This window comes from Plectropomus leopardus, chromosome 12 (assembly GCF_008729295.1).
Source record: "Plectropomus leopardus isolate mb chromosome 12, YSFRI_Pleo_2.0, whole genome shotgun sequence".
Classification (NCBI taxonomy): domain Eukaryota; kingdom Metazoa; phylum Chordata; class Actinopteri; order Perciformes; family Serranidae; genus Plectropomus; species Plectropomus leopardus.
Genome location: NC_056474.1, coordinates 30,702,096 through 30,723,720, shown reverse-complemented (window position 1 = coordinate 30,723,720; position 21,625 = coordinate 30,702,096). Strand labels below are relative to the sequence as shown.

General features: G+C 39.6%; 1 protein-coding gene across 4 annotated transcripts in view; it reads right to left on the bottom strand.

The window, feature by feature from the left end:
• The window catches only part of asph (aspartate beta-hydroxylase), a 38,470-nt gene extending 17,050 nt beyond the window's left edge, over positions 1-21,420 (bottom strand). The window contains exons 1-4 of one of the 4 annotated variants that reach the window (XM_042497308.1): positions 21,273-21,420; positions 10,090-10,248; positions 8,171-8,215; positions 5,817-5,885 (exon numbers count right to left, since the gene is read on the bottom strand). In XM_042497308.1, coding sequence (XP_042353242.1) covers positions 5,817-5,885; positions 8,171-8,215; positions 10,090-10,248; positions 21,273-21,315 — 316 coding nt within the window. In that variant the 5' untranslated portion in view covers positions 21,316-21,420. Of the gene's footprint in view, positions 1-5,816; positions 5,886-8,170; positions 8,216-10,089; positions 10,249-12,048; positions 12,294-21,272 lie in introns of those variants that run through there. The other 3 variants (XM_042497305.1, XM_042497306.1, XM_042497309.1) reach the window with 3 other exon arrangements.
• Positions 21,421-21,625: the final 205 nt, after the last annotated feature.

The window sequence follows — 21,625 nt, the reverse complement described above, 5'->3', positions numbered from 1 at the left end:
TATGTCCACATAGCCATGTTGGTTCTTGTAAAACAAATCTAGTAATCTACTCACATCAGAGAGGGACTGACCGCTATCTGTTGAGTATATCCTGATTTGGGAAGGTGATCAGTGCCTGTGGAGAAGCTTGCTAGCACCAGTGTGACATGAGCAACCGCTGTCTGTCATGTGACACACGTCTTTGAGTCTTCCAAAGTCATGCTGCTGTATGAGTCCTTCTGTTTTACTTTGCCAAGAGGTTGTCTGTGGTTTTTTGACGTGAAGCCAAGACAGAAGAGTTCAGTGAGCTTTCAATTTTCAAGAGGTTATTATTCTAGTAATGTGACAAATGTGGCAGAGATCCAATAAGAATGTGAGCAAGACTACCTTCAGATGTGTTCTGGATGTTCTGGTAGCATTAAGATCTCAATGAGTTACACTTGGACCTGCACCAATGCATTTTTTCTTATTCAGACACAGATTGCATCCTCCGCTTATTCAGATACAGATTGCATCCTGAGTTTAAGCATTTGATGTTACTTTTTCCTGAATAATAATAAATGAAAAACAATGATACCAGGAAGGAAAGTAGTCCAAGACAAAACCACAATCCTTAATCACGGGGTTTAAAAAGAGTACAAATTCATGCTTATAGTCCCAGAGTCCAGAGTAAATGTTGAGGATCCATTTTTATGGCATGCAGCAATAGGAAAAAAGAAATGGCAGAGAGGGACAACCAAGCAGCTGTCAAAGTGCAATCATATTTGCATTGTGTTATTTTGTGTTGCTGGCTGTTGCCAACATGTTTGTGCAGAAAATGTTAATAGATTCTGAAAAAATTGGAGAGGATTTCTCAAAGTGTTCCTGAGTATCATGTCCATGACCCAGGACAGGGATCGACATCATCGAAAACTCCTTCAAAAGGATTTCACATGAGGATTCTGCTGATGAAGCTTATTAGTCCAGCTTGACATTTGGAAATTCCAGTAGGAGAAACCTGGGTTGGGTGAGGCCTGCAACACAACACTGGACTGAAGCTATTCATGTCTAAAGCCAGTGTCTGGATCAAGGTGCCAAAACCCACAAAAGTCCACACGGATGATATTGTAGGGACCAAATTCCAGACACTGTAGCTTGGGCTGGTAGATGTTGAGGCCCTTCGACTGAAAAGTGCACTGGAGGAAATTGGGCTGCTGCAGTTGGCCTGAGGCTATTGGTTATGGAGGCCGACTATAACAATACTCTGCCCCTGATTCCCGTCATCTTTCGTTCCTCTTTTTCTGAACCCTCCCTCATCCTCGTCCTCTTCGTCCTCCTCCTGTGCCTCCACGAGTCCTCCCAAGGCACTGTGCTCCTCCTCCTCCAGGGACTCCAGGGGGTTTATCAAACCGTACAGGAAAGTGAAGAAACCGTTTAACCAATCAGAGCCGCCCTCCTCCACTTCTTCTAACCAATCCAGAATCTCGGATTGACCCTGACCATCGCCCTCACTGGTCAGGCCTATGCAAAGAGGGAAATGGAGGGGAGGTGGGGACATGGGTGGATGGAGGGTACCGTTTTGGGTCGCAACATGTGGAGGTGAGATGGAATAATGTGGGGAAAGGAAGTGGGGAAAACTAATAAAAGGCAGGAAGAAAAGAAAGATAAAACCAAATGGAAACGAGATGAAATGAAAGTGGGTTAAGAGCAGAGGAGGAAAGAAACAAGAGGAGAAGGTAAGAGAAGTTTTAAGCGCATGTTAGGCAGCGTCGGATCTACTTAGGCTTTATCATAAGCAGCTGGAGTCGGGCTGTCTCCACATGATCACCAACAAAATGACTTTGCCTTTTTGATCCGTTATTTTAAAATGAAGAGAAATTTATCAGCCCCTGTTCATAAAATCATGACAACACAAGTTTTGAGCCATGCTCTCTGATATAACTCTGCACCTAAAGATTAAACAGTTCCGCTCATCATGTGGAGACAGCCTTCAGGAATTATATACAAAAAGTTCTGACAAAGATAAGAGAATCTAAAGATATGCTGAAACGTAGGGGTGGGGAAAAGAAAAAAATAAATACAGCATACCGTAATATTTTGCACGGCAATACAGGATTAACGCATGGATGCAGAGTTTTCTGGGTTTTTTTTAATATAGGAAATACAAATTTAACTTTTGGTAGCCAACTAGAATAATAACATAGTATCCACTAGATACATGTTGCTGCAGTGAAAAAAGAAATGAGTGAACACTTTCTTATGAGATGAAAATAGTTGTTAACAAAGCTTTTCCTTATTTTGCAATTGAAAAAAACAGTTAGAAATTGGTTCATATGTTCTTGCAATACTCAGCATAAAGCCATAAAATCGCAATTTATTGTATCGCGACTCAAGTATCGTGATAATATTGAATCAGGAGGCCTTTGGTGATTCCCACCTCTAGCAAAAAGCAAGAATTTGTCAGCAGATGGAAAGCTGGAGTGACATGTTAAACTAATAAACAGTGATCTGGTGATACTTCGGTCTCAAAAAAAGGTGTTAATTGTAAACTATTTAGAAAATGTTCAAATGTTTCAGAGATCAGTTACTTAGCAATGCACAGCTGTCTCTGTGTCGTCATGAGCACCTACTATATGGAAAATTAAAAGATACTGAGCTCAAGAGAGACAAACACATGATGAGTATGAGACAAAGAAGAGGACACAAAGTGGAAATTCAAAAGGGATCAAAATAAATGGTGAGGGACAGCATATGCATGGGAGCATGCAATGTAATGCCAGGAAGCAAACAAAAAGAAATCAAAGCTAACTTGAGTAGGGATGGTATGGAGATATGCATGATGTATTGCTGGTGGGATAGAAAAGCTAAAGGTGGGCTTGTCAAAAAGAAGCACCTTCCTGAAGAAGGATGGACTGTTGATACAGATCAGACTGCCTACAGCGTCGAAATAACCAATAGCACAGAGCAGGATCTTCAGAAGAGGACGACTGAAGCAAAGATTGCTGCACGCAATTATAGCATCCTAAATGCTTCTTTTGAGAGCAAAATACTGCAAAAAGCTTGGTGTTTCCTGTAGATTCACACATAGTACAAGAATACTACATACTCTGTATTTGTCAAATTATAATCCTTTATGCCGGGCCACAATGCCATCATGAGCAGCGTGTGATGGCTGCTTTGCTGAAGTGCTAGGCCTAAAACGCTTGTGGTGTTCGCACAGACTGCACTGATGCTGGGGCGCTGCCTGTTAAGTAGGTTAATACCATTTTTTTCAAAATAAAAAGCCTTGGGGCAAATAATGATGGAATTCTGCTAAGAGAATCATTGTAGAAGAGTTTCTATTTTGAAACAAAACAGGAGGCAATGAGTTTAGATGTAAATATTCATATTTTCTCATGCCTGACGGATAGACATTGACACTGAAGTGAAAGATGGTATGATGTAAATAAGATTATAAAAACACCTGTTCATTGTCTATTTTTACTGGAAACATAGGCACATTGAGACTTCTACTGTCTCAATGTGCCGCAGCTGAGCAGCAGCCGAGCTGCGCCTAAGAAGCGCTGCTCATGAGGGCAGTATGGCTGCTCTAACTTGTTATCAAAGGCATGGAAAAAATAAAAATTAAGAACTCAAGGGGTCTGTGATGAACACAATCTGCTCATGCAGGCAGTGTTGCCCAAGCATCAGGCAGTTACGTTTTAAAAAAAGAAAAAGGAGGAATTATCAATATTTATAATAACTACTGTGTATCCCTCTCATCCATGATTCAGGCAAGAACACACTGTGTGTTTTCGATCCTCACAAGCCTCCAGGGAAAAATATGTGAACAAAAACAAACTGCAACTTGTGATTCTAATTCTGGTCTAATTTCAGAGCCAGAGAGAGGCACAAAATAAGTCGTACAAAAACAAGTATTTTGGTTCTTTGAGAGTCTACACAGAGCACCCTGTGATGTTAAGTTCAAAATGTTGACTCATCTGTTGGGATTGAGCAGTTTCCTTACAGCTGTGGTCCAACATGTCCAAACTAGTGTACAGTATGTTTGGGAGTTACATAAACAAGAAAGAAAGAAAACAAAGAATTGAAGCTGGTCCCGTATAAAACCATGCAACATGCAGCGGACATCACATGGGGAATAACAGCACTGACGACAGCTGGAACTACACAGTCGCATATCAGGCCCCCAGCTGTCTGAAATGCTTTGAGCTTCACACTTAGGAGATATGTTCTAAAGACTATACTGCTACAACAAAAATATAGATAACCTCTCAGCACTACTAAAACAGAAGAAACGGAACATTTCAAGAGGAAGTCAATGGAGGGGTCAATGTAAGAGGACCTTTGGAAATTAACCTTCCAGTCAGGCAACTCAACACCTCAGTTGCTTTTAAGTTACTTTTAAGTTTTACTTATTATGTAAAAGAGTATATAAGACCGCCCTTGATGCTGCTGTATCTGAAGGTTATTTCACTACACCATCGGTTTGTTAAAGCCCTAACGAAGCACCTACCTTCTTAAATTGGGGTCTAAGCTTTAGGAATTTTAGACTGATTAAGGGTGTTTTCACACCTATGTAGTTTGGTCCACACTTTTGGACTTTTTAGTTTGATCCGAACCAAAATAACAGGTGTGAAATCTCGCCAGGACCATGGTCCGGACCAAACAGCCAAACCTTGGTCCGACCAAAGGTGGTGGTCTCGGTCCAGATCAAACTGAACCACAGTTCAGTTCATGTCCAGTGTGAAAGCATTATTTTGAAGGTTCGTACCTTCGCACCAATGAGAGGAAATTTCGGCAGGCTAACTGGAAAAAGGAACACCAACGTTACCAAAACAAAATGAGCCGCGGAAGCACATGGAAGAGGAGACCTGATTCCACCTATTCCTCCTTGTACTTCAAATTTGTTCAACCATACTGCAAAGATAGCCTACTTTTTTCAGCAGTATTGGAAATAGGCCCATTACATGCAGTGCATGACAGCAGCCTCGCAGAGCTGCAGCGTGCTTCATGCTTGCAGTGTTCACACATGCAGCGTTGTTGTAACGTCACTGCTGCGGCGCTGCCTGCTGTGGCGCTGCCTGCTGCTATGAATCCTGTATTTCAACATTTATTAGCACAAATTCACTTATGAAGTCGTGCATCTCCTGAATTGCCAACAACATGGTCCTGTAAATGTTTCGGGTAAAAAAATCAACTGAGACGCTCCTGACCACCACTGCTCAGGCAGTGTGGATGCTCTTGATAACAGGGGCGCCGAAATAAATAACAACACTTTACAAGTGTAAAGTATAGGGACTTGCAACACACGCAGTTGATGACATAGGTTTGTCATGCTAAGTCCATTAGTCCGTTTGTATAATTGCAGTGTGAAACCAAAACCAACTGGACCAAATGTATATAATATAACAAAACTCTAACCTTAGTTTGCACCTTGATCCGGACTTTCAGGTGTGAAAGAACCCTTAAACTTTAAACTTTACTCTTTTAATGCGGGGACTTTCATTTTTCGTTTATTTTGGATTACAAACCAGTTTAGAAAACCTGAGAAACTCAGCTTTTCTGTTTTTTGATTGAGATTGTCTCTATGGTTACTGTCAGCTATATAATTGTCAGTCATACAAAACAAACCCAAATGTAATGTTGTTAACAAACACAAAACACACTTTATCAGTGACCTGCATGAATGCTTAAACTGGGCTCTGAGGAAGAGATCATTTACCTCAAATGTCACCAGTAATGCAGTGAGAATTTTCAGATGTTGTCACTAGAGCTGAATAGATTCCTTTTTTTCCTTCATGCAAGACACTGATAGTAAACCATAAAATGAGTAGGAAATTAGAGATAAATCAACTTGCCTAGCAGAACTTTAGCATCCTCGACATCAAAATCACCATCGCCATCTGTATCGTATGCCACCAGTTTACCTACAGCAGCGATAAACACACATGTACATTTATATTTGTTCTCACAGGAAGTACAAAGACAACTAGGCAAGATAACTATACTTTAACATGCATCATTCAACAAAGACACATGATTAAAGACATGCACCAAGCTTGAGGGAAACTGGCCACTTATCACCTCCTGTTTTTACAGTATTTTATTTGTTTGCATGGAACTAGTTCAATTTGTGTGTGTGCTCTCCTTGGATGGCTAGGTTGACCAAGGTTAAAGCTTGGTGAATATCTTTAAATGTAATGGAATATGGGATACAATAGGCAGGTTTCCATTAAAGATTTGCGCAAAACTGTAGCAAAATTTTCAAAAAAAGTCAATAAAACACAATAGTGAGATGGCTGCATTTCCACTGAGTGATGTTATGTGACTACATTAGCAGCTTTATTTCTGCAGCCATGGCCCCAGACATGATTATTTCCAATTGAAGGCCATGTAGGGATGTTATGGAGCGATAATGGAAAGGAAAGCACCTTATATGTGGGAGTGGCCACTTAAAAAGGGATTTCTGGGAGGTGATAGTCCACGATTTCACAAAGGAATTTTGTATTCAAAACTTTTAAAATTGTCATGTGACTGTTTTGTACATCATGTGACTATGAACGCAAGAAGTCTTTCCATTGCCGTTTGGGGAAATCTGGCTTTTTTCAAAATACCAAAATCTTATGTGAGGATACTTTTTTGCCATAAATAGGAGTTTTCTCGAAATTGACGTGTTTCCATTGGGCATATTTTATGTTTGCTATTTCAATTTGCGCAATTTGAGGGTTAACGGAAACCTGTCTAGTGAGACGAGGTGTGTCACACAGGAAATGGCAACAGTCTGGGACTTCTGAACAAAAACTATTTGACACTGGGATATTTGGCCAAACAAGGTTGGTTTAAGTGACGGTAACAAACACTTGGAGAAGTCCAACGAACAAAAGCTTGTTCAAGTTTTTGTCTGTTGTTCACTCCAGCTTGGGTTCTAGGTTTAGGATAGTAAAGCTGCTGTCTGCCAGTTACGGGACTAACTGGACCAGCGGACAGGAGGGACATGAGGGACATGAGGTGAGACAGCAGCCCTGGATCTAAACCAGCTGAGACAACTGAGAAAAGATTTGCTCAGAATCAAGACAGTAGATTCTCCACACCTTCCAGCTAGAACACAACTTTATTAATTAGAAGTTGCACTTAGCAACTTTTATTAAAAATAACTTTTGGTCATATTTGCTTAATCAGTCACTATATCCTGACAGTTGTATGAGGCAGATAATCTGTGAAAAAAAGACTCATTTTACAGCTTGACGGTACACTAAAATATGTTGCTGAAAACATTGTGTTGGGAAACAGGCAATGCAGTAACAGCATTTGGAATTATATTTGATCACGAGATTGACGTGATTGATAGCTGCGTTAGAGATTCCTCAGCTCTGATTGGTCGCTTTGCATTCTTGCAAATACCATCAGAAGCACTTGGATGAGGAACATGATTTTTGTTTTTTAGATTATCTGTTTCATGTATTACTGTGAGGATAAAGTGAGTTTCATCAAATATGTCAAAAAGTTATTTTTATAAAGTTACTAATTGTAGCTTTACCAAAGATGAAATGAGATTTTTAACATGGATTGTGCTAAATTATATCACTGACCAACTTCTTTAAATGTCTGTTCTGTTTGATATTACAAAAAGAAAATGAAGTTTCTTTGAGATGACAGTTACCAAGCATTGTATTTCAAAACAGTTCAGAATAAAAATACTTTCAATGTCTGTAAATATTTGCATTATTTCTCCAATTTTGATTTGTGCAACTGTGAATCTAAGCTTTACAAGACTACAGAACATTGATTTGGTCGTTTTAAATGTCAATTCGGCCATCATGTCAAAATATCTCAGGGTCTTGTAATCCTCTAGCTGATGCAATTAAATTTTCTCTTCCAACATTCTTGAACATGAAGGTTTGATTCCTCTGCAAGCTAAATCCTCAGAAGAAAATACAGTGGCCAAAACAATGTGTCTTCATTGTGTTTTCACAAGTCCATATGTTCATGTTGAGAAGTTGCACATTTGTGGCCTGTGTGTATGTTACTAACAAACAATTGATGGCAGCAGTTAGCCTGATAGTGGAGAATTTATTGCCTTGGGTTTTAAGAGCCAGGGCTCTGAGAGAGTGCATAAAGGAGTGAGGGAAACATCCTGACAGAACATCAACATAAGACAAAAATCCTCAATACAAGGAGTAAGAGTAATATGTCTTGTGATTTTTTTTTTTACCTTGCAAGGCCTCAGACAGGTTAATTTGTAAGCCCTTAGCCTTGTCTGCATGCAAACACAAAACATACATATTGGAACAATAGATTAAGAAAAAAAGACAGGAGAGAATCATAATTCATTCATCAATCATTGAGTCCTGTGCAGACAACAATGTTCAACATTATTCATTAAGTATGCAGGTTAGTGACAGTCAGTATACAGTATTCAAAGATGACAGACATGCATTAAATCAGTAAAGAAGACAGATTGTTGAGGGGTAGTTGTCCTGGCAATTGTGGTCCACATGCTACAGACCAATGACAACAATTTTTAGGTTGTTATTTTTTTTGCTAGTTATATGTTAGGAACGGACATGAGCAGTTGTGTTATGTAACAAAGTAATAATACTATATTACATTACTGAAGCATTTTTTGGAGTAAACGTGCCTTGTACTGGAGTTTACATTTTTGGCAACTTACTTTTACTCCACTACATTTGGTAAATACAATGTATACTTTTACTTTACTACATCTCCGCTGAGCATTATGTTACCTACTATAAAACAGGGGAGGAAGGAAGAAAGAAAGGAAGGGATGGACAGATGAATGAATGAATGAATGAATGAATGAATGAATGAAAGAGAGGGAAGTAAAAACTGTAAGTGTATTAAAGGCTCTTTAAGCTTGTGTATGTTACAGAAAATTTCATAATTCTCAAAATTCTTACCACTTGCTTTTTAATAACCAGCAATTACTTTGATTTTTACTTTCAATACTTAAGTACTTCTAATAGCATTAAATTACTTTTGTAGAGTGAATGATACTTTAAGACTTTTATTCAAGTAATATTCTAAAAGGTGACTTTAACCTCTACCAAAGTCAAAGTCTGGTACTTCATCCACCACTGAGCATGAGAACTCAAGTACTTGTTTGGATGTCAGTATTCGTTCAAAGTATAGAGCCCTCGCTGCCATCCTCCCTCACATGACAGTGACTTTTAATTTCTTTAAAATTTAAAATGCATAAAACTGCTGACAGTTGTTAAGAATTGTGCTGTTTCTGTGTCAGTGAGTGTACTGTAGCTGTCAAACAGCTCAGCTGAGTGTTAGCTGCTGCTGCAGCTGTTGTTTGCTCCTGTTGGGCAGGTGGTAAACTGACTGTGGGGAGAGCGGCTCAGGAGAAAGTCCTTCAGTGCTGCATTGAACCTGTAACTTTAACAGCAATGACAGAAAGTTTGCTGATTTATTATGTTTACTCTCAATTTAACTGGCCAAGCCTGGTGATTCCACGAATGAATTATAAACTGCACTGTTTGACGTTTTTCAGCCAATTTCTATTCCGATTCTAAGAGATTTTTTAGCAAAAACTCGAGTACTCCATTATAACTCAATGCAAGTACTTAAATACAGAAGGCACTTCAAATGTCCGTCCTTATTAAATGTATGTTGCTCAAGAAATGGTACTGCACTAAATGTAACCATCTATTTACCTAAACAATTTGTAATATATTATATATACACTATGACAATTAGTTAAATGCTCAAGATTTTTCAAAGTCTGTAACAGGAGGCACAGCAGCACAACACTGACTATCTACTTAAATCAATGGATGTTCTTTGGCTGTTCTTGATGTGAATGACTCTGCTGCAGCCATCTTGGTGGCTGATTTGCATCCTATTTTCCTAATAATTCAGACGGCAGATTTAACAGACTCATGCCAGGTGGCTACCAACTGGTGATCTGACTTTGGTGAATATTAATGGTTGGCTGGTTGTTATTCAGGGTTAACAGAAATGTGAAGGCCATGTGAACGCCAAACTAGTTGCTAACACACCTTTTCTGCAAGGTACATAAGGTGGAAAAAGGCTATAGAAAGGAAGAATACACAGAGCTTCTCTTTCATCCAAGTGTATGTGTGCTGCACACACACAAGTACTCACCAAGGACTCCCTGATAGTCGACCAGGTCGAAGTAGACCACAGCTACAGACGTCCACACACCCAGCAGGGCCAGGACAATGAACCAAGTGAAGAAGCTGCCGCTGGACCCAGAGTCTGCCTTCTTCCCATTCTTGTTGGCTGACTGGGTTTTAGTGCCATCTGCAAAGCAAAGACAATTCATGATGTCAAATTCATTTAGAGGTATCCTCTTTTTTTACACTCAAATGAGGTCATGCTGTTCATGTCTATGAAGTAGAGAACAGCAAAGAACAAGCTCAGCAAAGCATCACTCACACACATCATGTGCATGCACGCATGTTGCATTACTAGCAATACTGTCAGTGGTTGGACTTTGAGAAGCCGGAAGTTTTTATGACCAATTTAAGTATTACCAAATTGTCAGAACTAGATAGGAAGCTAATGTTACAGTCTCATCACATACCTTAGAGTGGAATATAATCATACCCATTATATCAACCACACACAGTCTAAACCTGAAAAACCTCTTCAGCTGGAGGATCTAAAATCTAATTTTAGGAAAAAATAAACAAAACAATCAAAACCACAACAATTAAACTTGTTTATCTTGTGTGTGTCCCTTTCACTCTACATGAGTATTTTCCCCTCAGCAGCCGTTTGAGGGGTCACAGAGTTGATAAATGATCTGTCACTCGGGTCAGAGCTGATCACATCAGACCAAGCGCAATAAACTTGCAAGTTTCACTTTCAATTGTGCCAGGCATTCTGCTGCTCAGTCTGCACCCAGAGTAGGCTCGGTGCTCAAAGAGGGTGGTGCTATGAATAACCAACAAGAAAATTAATTCCAATACTGTTGGAAGCAGCAGACATTTAACTTGTGGTGAACTGTCACAAATGACTGCAGGAAACCCTAAGTTGAATAAGCCAACAGATGTAGAGCTATTACAGCGATGCCCTTAGTATGGCAAACGCAAATGAAAACCTAGAATGGGTAAAGTCAACTGGATGTTTTAATTTTGGATTGCTATGGTTAGTTTTTACGAACACAACCAATAACAAATGTATGACGGCATCACCTGATTGTAATTCTAACAGCTGGGTAAAAGTATTTGCAACAACTATCCACCTTGTTAATTCCAACTCCTCAAACTGCTGCATAGTTAAAAAGAACTACAGAGTGTCAGGTCGACAGCGCTTATTAACGCTGCAAAGGAACAGAAACATTCTTTAAAATGTCAAGCAAATCTGTTAGGATCATGTCATCTGCTGTATTGGCACCAGTCCCTCTGAGCAGAGGAGCAGAGGTGATGGAAACAGAAAAATAAACTAGTTTCAGGCAGCTATTTCCTGGCCGCTGACATCCCAAAATGAATGAGGGGAGAAAATAGTGGCAGAGAGAATGAACAGGTGTTGAAGCCTGTTACATGGCGCAAGATCAAATTCAGACACACAGTCAAAGAGCATAGTTCAGAGTGCTCACATTACTACATCCATTGATTCTCTCCTTGATAAACGCAACACACTGAGATCAAAGTTTGAAGAACACCTTTTTTAGGTTCAAATTCCACTGAAAGAAACCTGAAACACATTTAAGTCTGTGGAATTCTCCAGCATCATGAAGACCTTGTTATGTCATTTTACCCAGAGTGAGAATAACCAGATCAGCCTAGTTTCTACACCTCTATTACAGAGCTGGGTCTGGTCTTAAGTTAGCGTAATGCACAACTGACAGCACTCACTAAGCTAACAAGACAGAAAACTAGTACTCAGACGGAAAGTTGAAACCATGGGTCCACGTCAAAGACAATGGCGCGCAGGAAGCTGTAAATTCTCTCAGTTTTGTGACATATTTACTTTTTCCTAACTTAATCTTTCGTTTAGCCTGCACTCAACCCACCAGGCCCACTCAATGACCTCCACACTCCCTCCTTTGTCCTTCGCAGCACTATTCGGTTGCCCTTGAACGAAGGCTTTCCTCACCTTGCATTTCCCCAGCTATCACTGTGGGGATCGCCGTGACGACAGGAGAGGCGACAGATTCGACCAGGGTCGCTGGATCACCCATCCCTGCCAACTGGCTTTCCAACGAACCGGAGAAAAGACGTACTGGCCACAGAGACAGCATGCAGTCTAAGCTAAGGGGAGAGGGTGCCTCTGCCTCCTGCTCTCACCTCCCCTGTCTCTCTCTCTCTGTCTCTCTCTCTCTGTCTCTCGTCTCTGTCTCTCTCTCTCTGTCTCTCTCTCTCTCTCTCTCTGTCTCTCTCTCTCTCTCTCTCTCTCTCTCTCTCTGTCTCTGTCTCTGTCTCTCTCTCTGTCTCTGTCTCGTCTCTCTCTCTGTCTCTCTCCCTCTGCTTCCCTCCCCTCTTTCTCTGTTGACTGGCTTTCTTCTCTTGCTCATCTGTCAGTAATCCTTGCTCTCTGTCACTTTTTTCTCTGAGCCTGATATGGCGCTGGAGGTCAAAGACAGCTATTTATAGTGCTGCTGTTAGACCAGCTGGCCCTGACACACAGAGAGAGAACAACAGACTGAGCGGGCACTGCCAGCTCTAAAGGTGGAATCCTTGAAGAGTTGGTCCACTCGCCAAATTAGTTGTTTTTTGCTTGTTTTTTTTACAAAATCGTACACAAGAGGTAACCGGAGATGTAGTTGCCATTTGCACGTGTTCACTAAATAGCCCATAACCACACCTCTTTGTGATCCATTATGAAAATTAGGGGCTGACCAATACTGGTTTTCAGAGCTGATTATTAGTAGTTAATGAGATGGATATATTTGGAACAAATCAGCATTTACAATAAAAATGTATAAAAAAATTTAGAATAGAATGCCTTTAGCAAATGTTTAATCAAAACTGCAATGTTAGTTCCCAGCAACTTTTTTTTTAAAAGTCAAGTGAAAATTTAAATTAAAAAAAGGATTAATTCCTCGCATGCTGACAATTCCTATGTACTTTTTAATTTACTTCATCAATCCACTGTTCAAGCTAATTATTGCAGCTCTAAACAGAGTCATACAACAGAGCAATTTTGTTTCTTACTCTACATGTGGGACTCCACTGGCTTAATCCCCATTGTGCCAAGTTTGGAAAAACCCTTTTGCATAAAACACACCGAGCCATGTTCACACTGACTTTTACTGCTTTAAATGTCAGAAAAGAAAGGTCAATAAAATCATACTTTCCATATCATGTTCAAGTTTCTTAAGAATCTTTGATCAATTTCGGCTTTATTTTTAAAATTGACTCATCCAATGCCTTGATGACTTTTTGGGAACCCTGTCATATGTAACAGGGGGCATCTGCATTGATAAAATGTGCATAATATATACACATACTGAAAGCTGCAGAAAACTTTTGACAAGTCAAACCTCTTCAAAGCCTCACAGCTATGTCAGAAATCTACACATTCTTTCTGTGGCCTGAGGCACTCCCCCACCCCAAACAGCTTCAGCTATTAACATTGCAGAGGGAGGGCGAGGCTTGTGATAGCGAATATTTTGGTGCTCTACAGGTGAAACTCACACACATGCTCACACAGCCAAAATAGCCATTTACACGAGCTTTAAATTTCACAGAGGTAAATTCACTCTAAATATAAGATTAAACCACCAAATATAAACCTCTTTAAGTTAATGGGTTTTTTGGGTTGTTTTTTTTTTTTTTACAAGTGAGTCCATACAAAGCCAAAGGCCAGAGAGATTGGCAATCTGAATATGACTGCACATCACCCTTTGGAACCTAAGGTTTGATTTCTTTCAAAGACATGGGAAGAAAGCAATGGCCAATGAAAGAAGTGAAATCAGTACAAAATTTTAAAAATTAAAAGAAAATTACCTTGTAATTATGGTAAACAAGACTTTGCAAAAAAGTTTAATTTTGACTGTTAAGACAATTAGAAATAAAGGTTTTCTTTAACCGTTTCTCTTTTTCCCTAGACATTTTTCCCAAGCTTTTTTCCAGACATTTCTCCCTAGCTTTTCAAAGTAATAATTTTCTACATCTACTTATTTCTTGCCATTTGTGGAACATGTCTTACTTAGTTGCTTATTGCCTTTTTTCCCATGTTTTTGAAAGAAAACACACCAGTTTGATACAGGTTCAAAATTTTAAATACTTGCGTGACAAGAATCTGAAAGTAGCACAAGAAAAGTGATGCCACTCTGGGTTTCAAAGGGCTAAAACTAGTTCCTTGTCCCTATTTGACAAGAGATTGAATCAATTTGGGAAAGAGGATTTCTTTTTAAGTGCAGCAACATCAAACTGCATTCAGTAGGATAAAAGTGTGATAAAACTCAAATAGCATCAGCCCTTCTCACTTGAACAGATGTGCTAGAGGGGAGGTCAGAAGTGCCGTGCCCTGTCTGATCAACAAAACTGTTTGCACTGCAATCCTTCCTGGTGAGCACTCGTCTGCCATATGTTATGCCAGTGTTATTCTAGCTACAAAATAAACTGAATGGCTGGTTCTGTAACTGAAGGTACTACCTGTATGGTGACATATTTGCCACAGCAAGAAATTTTTGTGTGCACATTGCAATCATTGTTATTCGAAATAGCAACACAATAAATAGAAGAGTGAACACAAGCAGGGTTGAGCTGAGTTCTTCTGCACCCAAACCATTTTAACTTAAAACAGAAAACATTTTATAAATACATGAAACTTCATAAAGCCAAAGTGGTTTAACAAGGTGTTTTTAAGCATGCAAAACAAGCCTCCTGCTGCATAAAGACAGCTTACATCACTTATGTAAAACTCCCACTGTGTTAATCAGAGTAGCCTTATAAACTAACACTGGCACAGTCTAATATGGACACATCTCACATGGAGAAAAAGTCACCGAACGCCTCCACACACATGCACACACACCAAAAAAACTGGTTGTGCAGAACGATAAAATCATGCAAAAACATACCACTCTGTTCTTCTATACACTCCATTCTCAAAGGAGCACGGCAGTTAACTCACACACAGACGCGCACGTGCATGAACACGCACAGTCTTCTTTTTAAACAATTGGAAAGGCTCTCTGCACAGCGTCTTCTCTGTGGAGCCCAGTACACATTGTTCAGTCTCAGCAGCTCCTCTTAAGTCTTATGTAAGGACTGCTGTGCACCGCCTTCAAACTTGCTTCTCTTCCCTCTGGCTATTTAAGAGTGTGCATGTGCAAGCACACAACTGCAGGTTTGATGACATTTCCCACACTCACTTTCACCAAGCTTAGACATGGCAACTTCATGCAAACTTGAAATCAGCTGCTTTGGAGCAGTTCTCTATTTCACAAATGTCATCAGCACACACTTAATGGGCCTTTATGTTGGTGAAATCATTATAGTAAGGTCTCCTGACACAGAGCAGGTACACATCCAACTACAGGGTACAAAATCCATCACCCAAACATCTGCATGACAGACATCCACACCAACCTTTTCAGTGTAGCACTTTACTGACAGTAAACTGGCAGATTTCAGTTTCATGGTGCCAGGACCTGTGACAGTGCACGGTACATTCCAGTGATGGAGGTGGAAACAAAAAGCCAGGAAACAAATCCCATGCCAGGCTTTGTTGTGAAAATCCCTAGAAAATCATCAGCATTAGCTGGCTCTGATGTTTGTTGAGCTAGTGTAAAGCTTATAAGATTACATCACTGGCTCACTGCAAAATAGTTTCAGCTTTTTCACAAAGTTCACAACTTCAAAACTGTTTCCAAAAACACAGAGAATAGTAATTATACTTTAGAACGAGCTTTGGCAGACTGCTAGACTTCAGATAACTATGCAACATGTCTAATGGGTAATATGATGTATTGTAATTTCTGATTTACTGTCAGGTATCCAATAAAATCTAGCCTTTATAAGAACACTTCAACAATGGCTCCAGCAGCAGTTTGATCACCAATCTAAAACAACACTCATTGCAGATCAGGGATACTCTACTTGCCATGGGCCAGTCTAAGCAGCAACATACATTTTTAAGATTTTAGAACATTTCTAAGATGTTAGGATATTTCTAGGACATTGGTGCGTTTCTAGGAATTTAGGTAAATTCTTGGAATTTTGACCATTTTAGGGATTTAAGGACATTTCAGGGCTTTAGGATATTTCCAGGATGTTATGATGTTTCCAGGTTTTCAGAACGGCTATGGGATTTTGAACATTTCAATGAGTTTGTGATGTTCCAAGGATTTTAGGGAATTAGGGGCTTAGCTAGGACGTCTGGCACTTTATGTATACTAAAAGTACAAAAAGAATTCCCACTGTGAATCACTCTACTTTTATAGTGAATAAGATACTGGCACATTACCAGTAACTTTCTGTACTAGTATGAGCGAGTAGGCCAGCACAATTATCTGCATCTGTTCAATCAACTGCAACTCCTATAAAGAACACTGTCCATACTCATTTCATCTGAGTATTCTAGTCAACCCTAGCCTGTACCTGTGCATTCATAGAAAAATGAGACACATTAGCTCAGTCGTTTTTTGTTACATTTTATCCAACTTTCCAACACTGGACCAGATTTTTTCTAAAAGAATTTCACTAAAGCAAAGCAAATGGGTGGCTACATATTAGGTTGCAATGCTAAATGAGACACATGGATCATTCCATCATTCCATACTTTTAACTATAGGAAAGTATCACAGTGCCACTGAGTTTCATTTAATAATTAATCTCACACCTTGCTATCACCATGCACACTGTATTCAAGTCTTGCAACACAGTATTTATATGTATTAAATTAAAATTTATTAAACGTTTTAAAAAACTAGAGGAAAAAATATCAGCACTCCTCAGATGTATCAGAAATTCCCCCATCCCAGTCTGTAAGCGGTGTATGGCAGTACAGCTCAACAACAATTACAAAACAACAACAGAATTAATCTAGTATGTCACATTGTCACCAAATCCTCACACAAATAATCATAAAGATCTGTTTCATAACTAGAAACAGTTAGAAGAGGATACTGAACTTGTGCAGAACCAGGCCAGAACATGACGATGTTTCTATCTGAAAGATTTAGTTTTTAACACACTCTGCACATGCAAAGAACACAACACACTTCACACATCAGTCCCAGAGGAACAGACGTAGCTTTTACCCTTTCAGCTGGGCATACTTCATCAACTCCCAGCCCTTTGGAGAAGGGAGGAGGAGGCCTGAGGGACTGAAATGGATGCATCATGTAGAAAAAGTGAGAAGAACGCATGACAAACAAGGGGAAAAACAAAAAGGTGACTAGGTGAAATAAAAAAGAATCTGTAAACCTAAATTTCAATCATTTTTCTTTCTTAAAGCAGTAAACAAAGTTACTGCAGTGCTTCTTTTTGTTTTGCTTTCTCTTTTTACCTTCCCAGATCAGTCAAATAAACAAGGGCGAGGGGAGGGCCAGAACTCTCAGACAGTAACCTCTTTGTCTTGTCATAAGAAAAGCCCTAACTCTGATTTATTATTCAGGTGACTAGATCGACAATCCATGTGTAAGTGTGTTATATGTAATCATAAAACATCTTAAAAAATAAGAAGAAAAAAAAGAATTGTAAACTCAAAAAACAAATCCGCAAATACAAAAAATACCCCAATTAAGAAAATATCTGTGAACTCATTTATTTTCCACACAAATGAAATGTAAAAGTAGTGAATATCTTTCTTATATTTACAGGTTTGGAGCAGGCATGTGTGGACAAGTTTTTGATGTGTGAATGGAAAGGGCATTTGTACATCTTAATTCTATGCTTTTGGTTTGCATTTTTTGCACAGAGTTTTGAAATGCACTTTCCGACAGTCCAAATGAAAATCCACATGCATTCCTCTGTAACCTTTCTATGAGCTGTTCTTTTTAAACACAGCAATACGTGACATGCTTTCATTCTTCTGTTGTTAATGTGACGCAGTGAGCTTAAGTGTGTATTCATTTGTTCATTGTTCATCTTTTAGGTTTTTATATTTATTCATTCAGGTGGGTAAAAGTCACAAAGAAAGCACTTCAGATTACAGGGTTCCACAATGACTTTCATTAGTAGCACTGGTGCACCCAACCAACAATTCCAGGAGCACCAGCACATTTAAATAAACATGAAAGTCAACACATTCATATTGTGTCTGTATAACTGATAAAAATGCTTTGGTAATAAATAAGCAGTTTACAGAATTAAGAATGTTCCTTTTTATATCAAAAGAAGAAGAGTCACAAATTCTTACTACTCTGAGATTTTACTATATTTTTCATTAACCACAGAGTGAGAGCTTTTGTTAAGAAATTACAAAAAAAAAAGTTACTTCTGAGAGTTCCACCCTCTGCTGGCTCTTTAATTAATACAATATTTGACAATTAGCTAAGGTAAGACCAGGTTAAAACAGCACTGCAGTTGCTTCTGTTTGCTGGTTTATGAATGAACAAGGACTGAACGAGGGGTACACAGATTATGAAAGTAAGATTTCAGTGAGGTGAAAATATATCAACAAATGATAACAAATACCCACATGTAATCCCACAGATGCATGATTCACTCACCATACCCACTGGGCAATAGACATCATTTAAACATTGTCTCTTAGGTTTAACTCTCCATAGACCATGTTTTATAAGCTACATATCCCCAATTTAGACCATTTAAATTATTAAATTATTCATTAAAGATATATTTAAATACATAAAACCCTGTAAATAATTAACAAGAGTACCACATCCCCGTGTTTACATAATGAATGTTTATTTTTTTAAGATTAGACATCCACTAAACTTTTCAACCTTGAATTACCAAAATTTAACATCTAAAATCAAACAAATCTAAATGTCTAAACACATGTGCAATGGACATTTATTTAACATGCGTTCCACGTTAATTGTTCAGTGAGTATGATCAGCACATCTTGAGATATTTCAGACTGAATGTCTCTGAACAATTGAGCAGAGTGTTCAAAACACCTGACAAATTCACTGTTTACACTCTCCTAACATGCTGGCTGTAAGCCAAAATCAATATTTGATAAGCCACTTTCAGTGTGTGCTCATGTGATGTCACTCAAATAAATACAGGCAAGTGCATGGGCCTTTCTCTTTCATTTGCAAGCACTTGGTGTAGTAGCATTTTTTTCTTTGAAAGAAAGAAACATCTGGCCATAGAGGCCATGCATCAATGGAATGAATGGTGGCCTCATAAGTTAAATCAGTGATTCCCAACTGGTCCAGACACAAGGTACACACAGGAGCATATTACAAAATTGGTCAATAAACAGCACAGCAACCCCAAATCTGCATATCACTGCTTCAAGTCTAGTGACATCAAAACACTAAAAGGCACATCATGTTAAAAGACCAAGTAATCCCAAGAACGGAGCAATAATAGAGTTGCTGTACTGGTAAAAAAAACATGTTTACATGATAATTGGGGTCCTTTGTAGAGCTGAACTTAGACTAAGTTAATTTCGACCAAAAAATCAACACATTCACAACTCAGTTGTGGTACATTTAAAATGGATGTGTGACCAACCAGTTGGAAACCACTGAGTTAAATCATCTGAATTTAATTTAATAAACCACAACCTCGGACAATGTATCTATTCCTTCCTGCATATGTTAAATCCTTTGTACTGCCAGTATGTTTCATTGTAATCACCAGCACAGACCGTTGAGCCATACAGCCTGCATGCATTGGGACTGTGGTGGGCGGGGTTAGGAAAAAAAAAGAAAACTGAACATTTTGTTCCTTGGTCTATTCTAACGCTAAAATGCCCTTTGATCTGCAACTGCATAATATTAGGAACTCTTCAGATCAAACTCCAATCATATGGAAAACAACACGAACAATGCAGAAGTGTTTGTTTTTTTTTCCTGTTTGCCATCGTTTCACGTGGAAAGTTGTACATCGCACGCTGCATCTCAACAAAAGCAGCCGAAAAGCTTTAACAAACAACCTTACGTATCATATATGTGAACTATGACTAATGTGGTAACTAGTAATAGTATGTAGTATTTCTGGATAGCATCCTATTCAGATGCACTATGGGGGCAATGAAGTCGGTATAGGACAGAGTGTACCCAAAGTTCACTACTTGCCTCTTATAGTTTGTATGAATACACAACATGGGATCAAAGTTACTCCTGACCCGAGCATCAGTACACTTAGTACAGTGTGGGGAGAATTTATATAACATTACGTAAATTCGCTGTACGTTATCTAAGTAGTCAAAGTACTCTTCACCGTTAGCTTTAGCACCGTTATAGCGTTTTTGAGTATTTTTAACAAACAAGCAATTTATTTAATTATTTAAAAAAAAGTAACGTCGCGTGCCATTTCGTCAAATATCCATGCAGTATTACTCGACATTTAAAAAGGAACCGCGCGCGCTGTTCTACTCGAGAGCCAACACAACAACGCCGAGTAAGAGTTTTGAGTATGGGGTGCGATGGAGACCCCCACGAGCCACGTATGACCCCACCCCCCAGCTTCTCACATTGACACGTGAGCATTTGGAAGGGTGACTCGACTGAAATGGGGGCGGGGTGCGTGGCGCCCCAGGGTGCACACAATAACTCGCAAAGCTGGCACAACTCTGCTTCTCTAACCAAAGAATCTGGGCCTACATTTCTGTGCTAAGCTATGTAGCCTAAAGGCTGGGGGGAAAGAGCTTTAAACCCGCACGAGAAGCTAGCGTTATCCCTCTCGTGCAAGCCGGTGTTCACCGTAATCCCACGAGTGGGAGTCGCCATGGCCAACCAGCCTGGACACCGGATAAACAGCTGGTGTGTGCCTACCCTGCAATATTAGCGCAACGATGCTGAGGGAAACATTACGTGGTGTTGCGAGAAACGTCGCGAGCTTTTATTGCGTATGGTAAATAAATATTTAAAATGGCAGAGCTAGCCTTGGTAACTATCGTTTGTGACGACGTCGTAAGCCCTGTGCTTTAAAAGACCAACGCGACGTAGTGTTGACGCATTTATACGACGAATAATGTGTTAAAATACGTGTTCACGTGCCCTACAAACCCACGGTTAAACCCCGTCACTTGCACGAGCAACGTCGACAACATTTTAAAGCTAAAATAAGCTAACGCTAGTTCGTACCCAGGAGCAGGGCCCTGAATGAAGTAACAGCTTGACACCCGATTAACTTTGAAAGGCCTGCCAGTGAAATCTGCGACGCATCATCCCGCCACTGCAAACCCAGCACAGAAAGAGACAGAAAACAAAAGCGGCTACGCACCTTTGGATTTCACGTGCACTTTCGCATTTTTCTTTGAAGCCATGGCGAGTCAGGAGGGCTGGTAGAGCTCTGACAGAAGAGTAAAGAGCAGCGGCCGGACACTGTACTTCTACCAGTGAAAAGAAATCAAATTTTCTCTCCTGCCTGATAAAACTCAGAAACACCCCGTCCACCTTCGGACTGACAGCCATCTGAACCAATGAGAGACGCGTCACACAAACAAAGGCGGAGCAGAAGGAGTGTCAGACCAATGGAATTCGAGAGGCGTTGAGCTTATTCAACCGTGTGGATAGTCTTATCTTTGCCCCGCCCCCTCCGCTCCTCTGGAACGTGGCAAGATGGTAGACCTGACA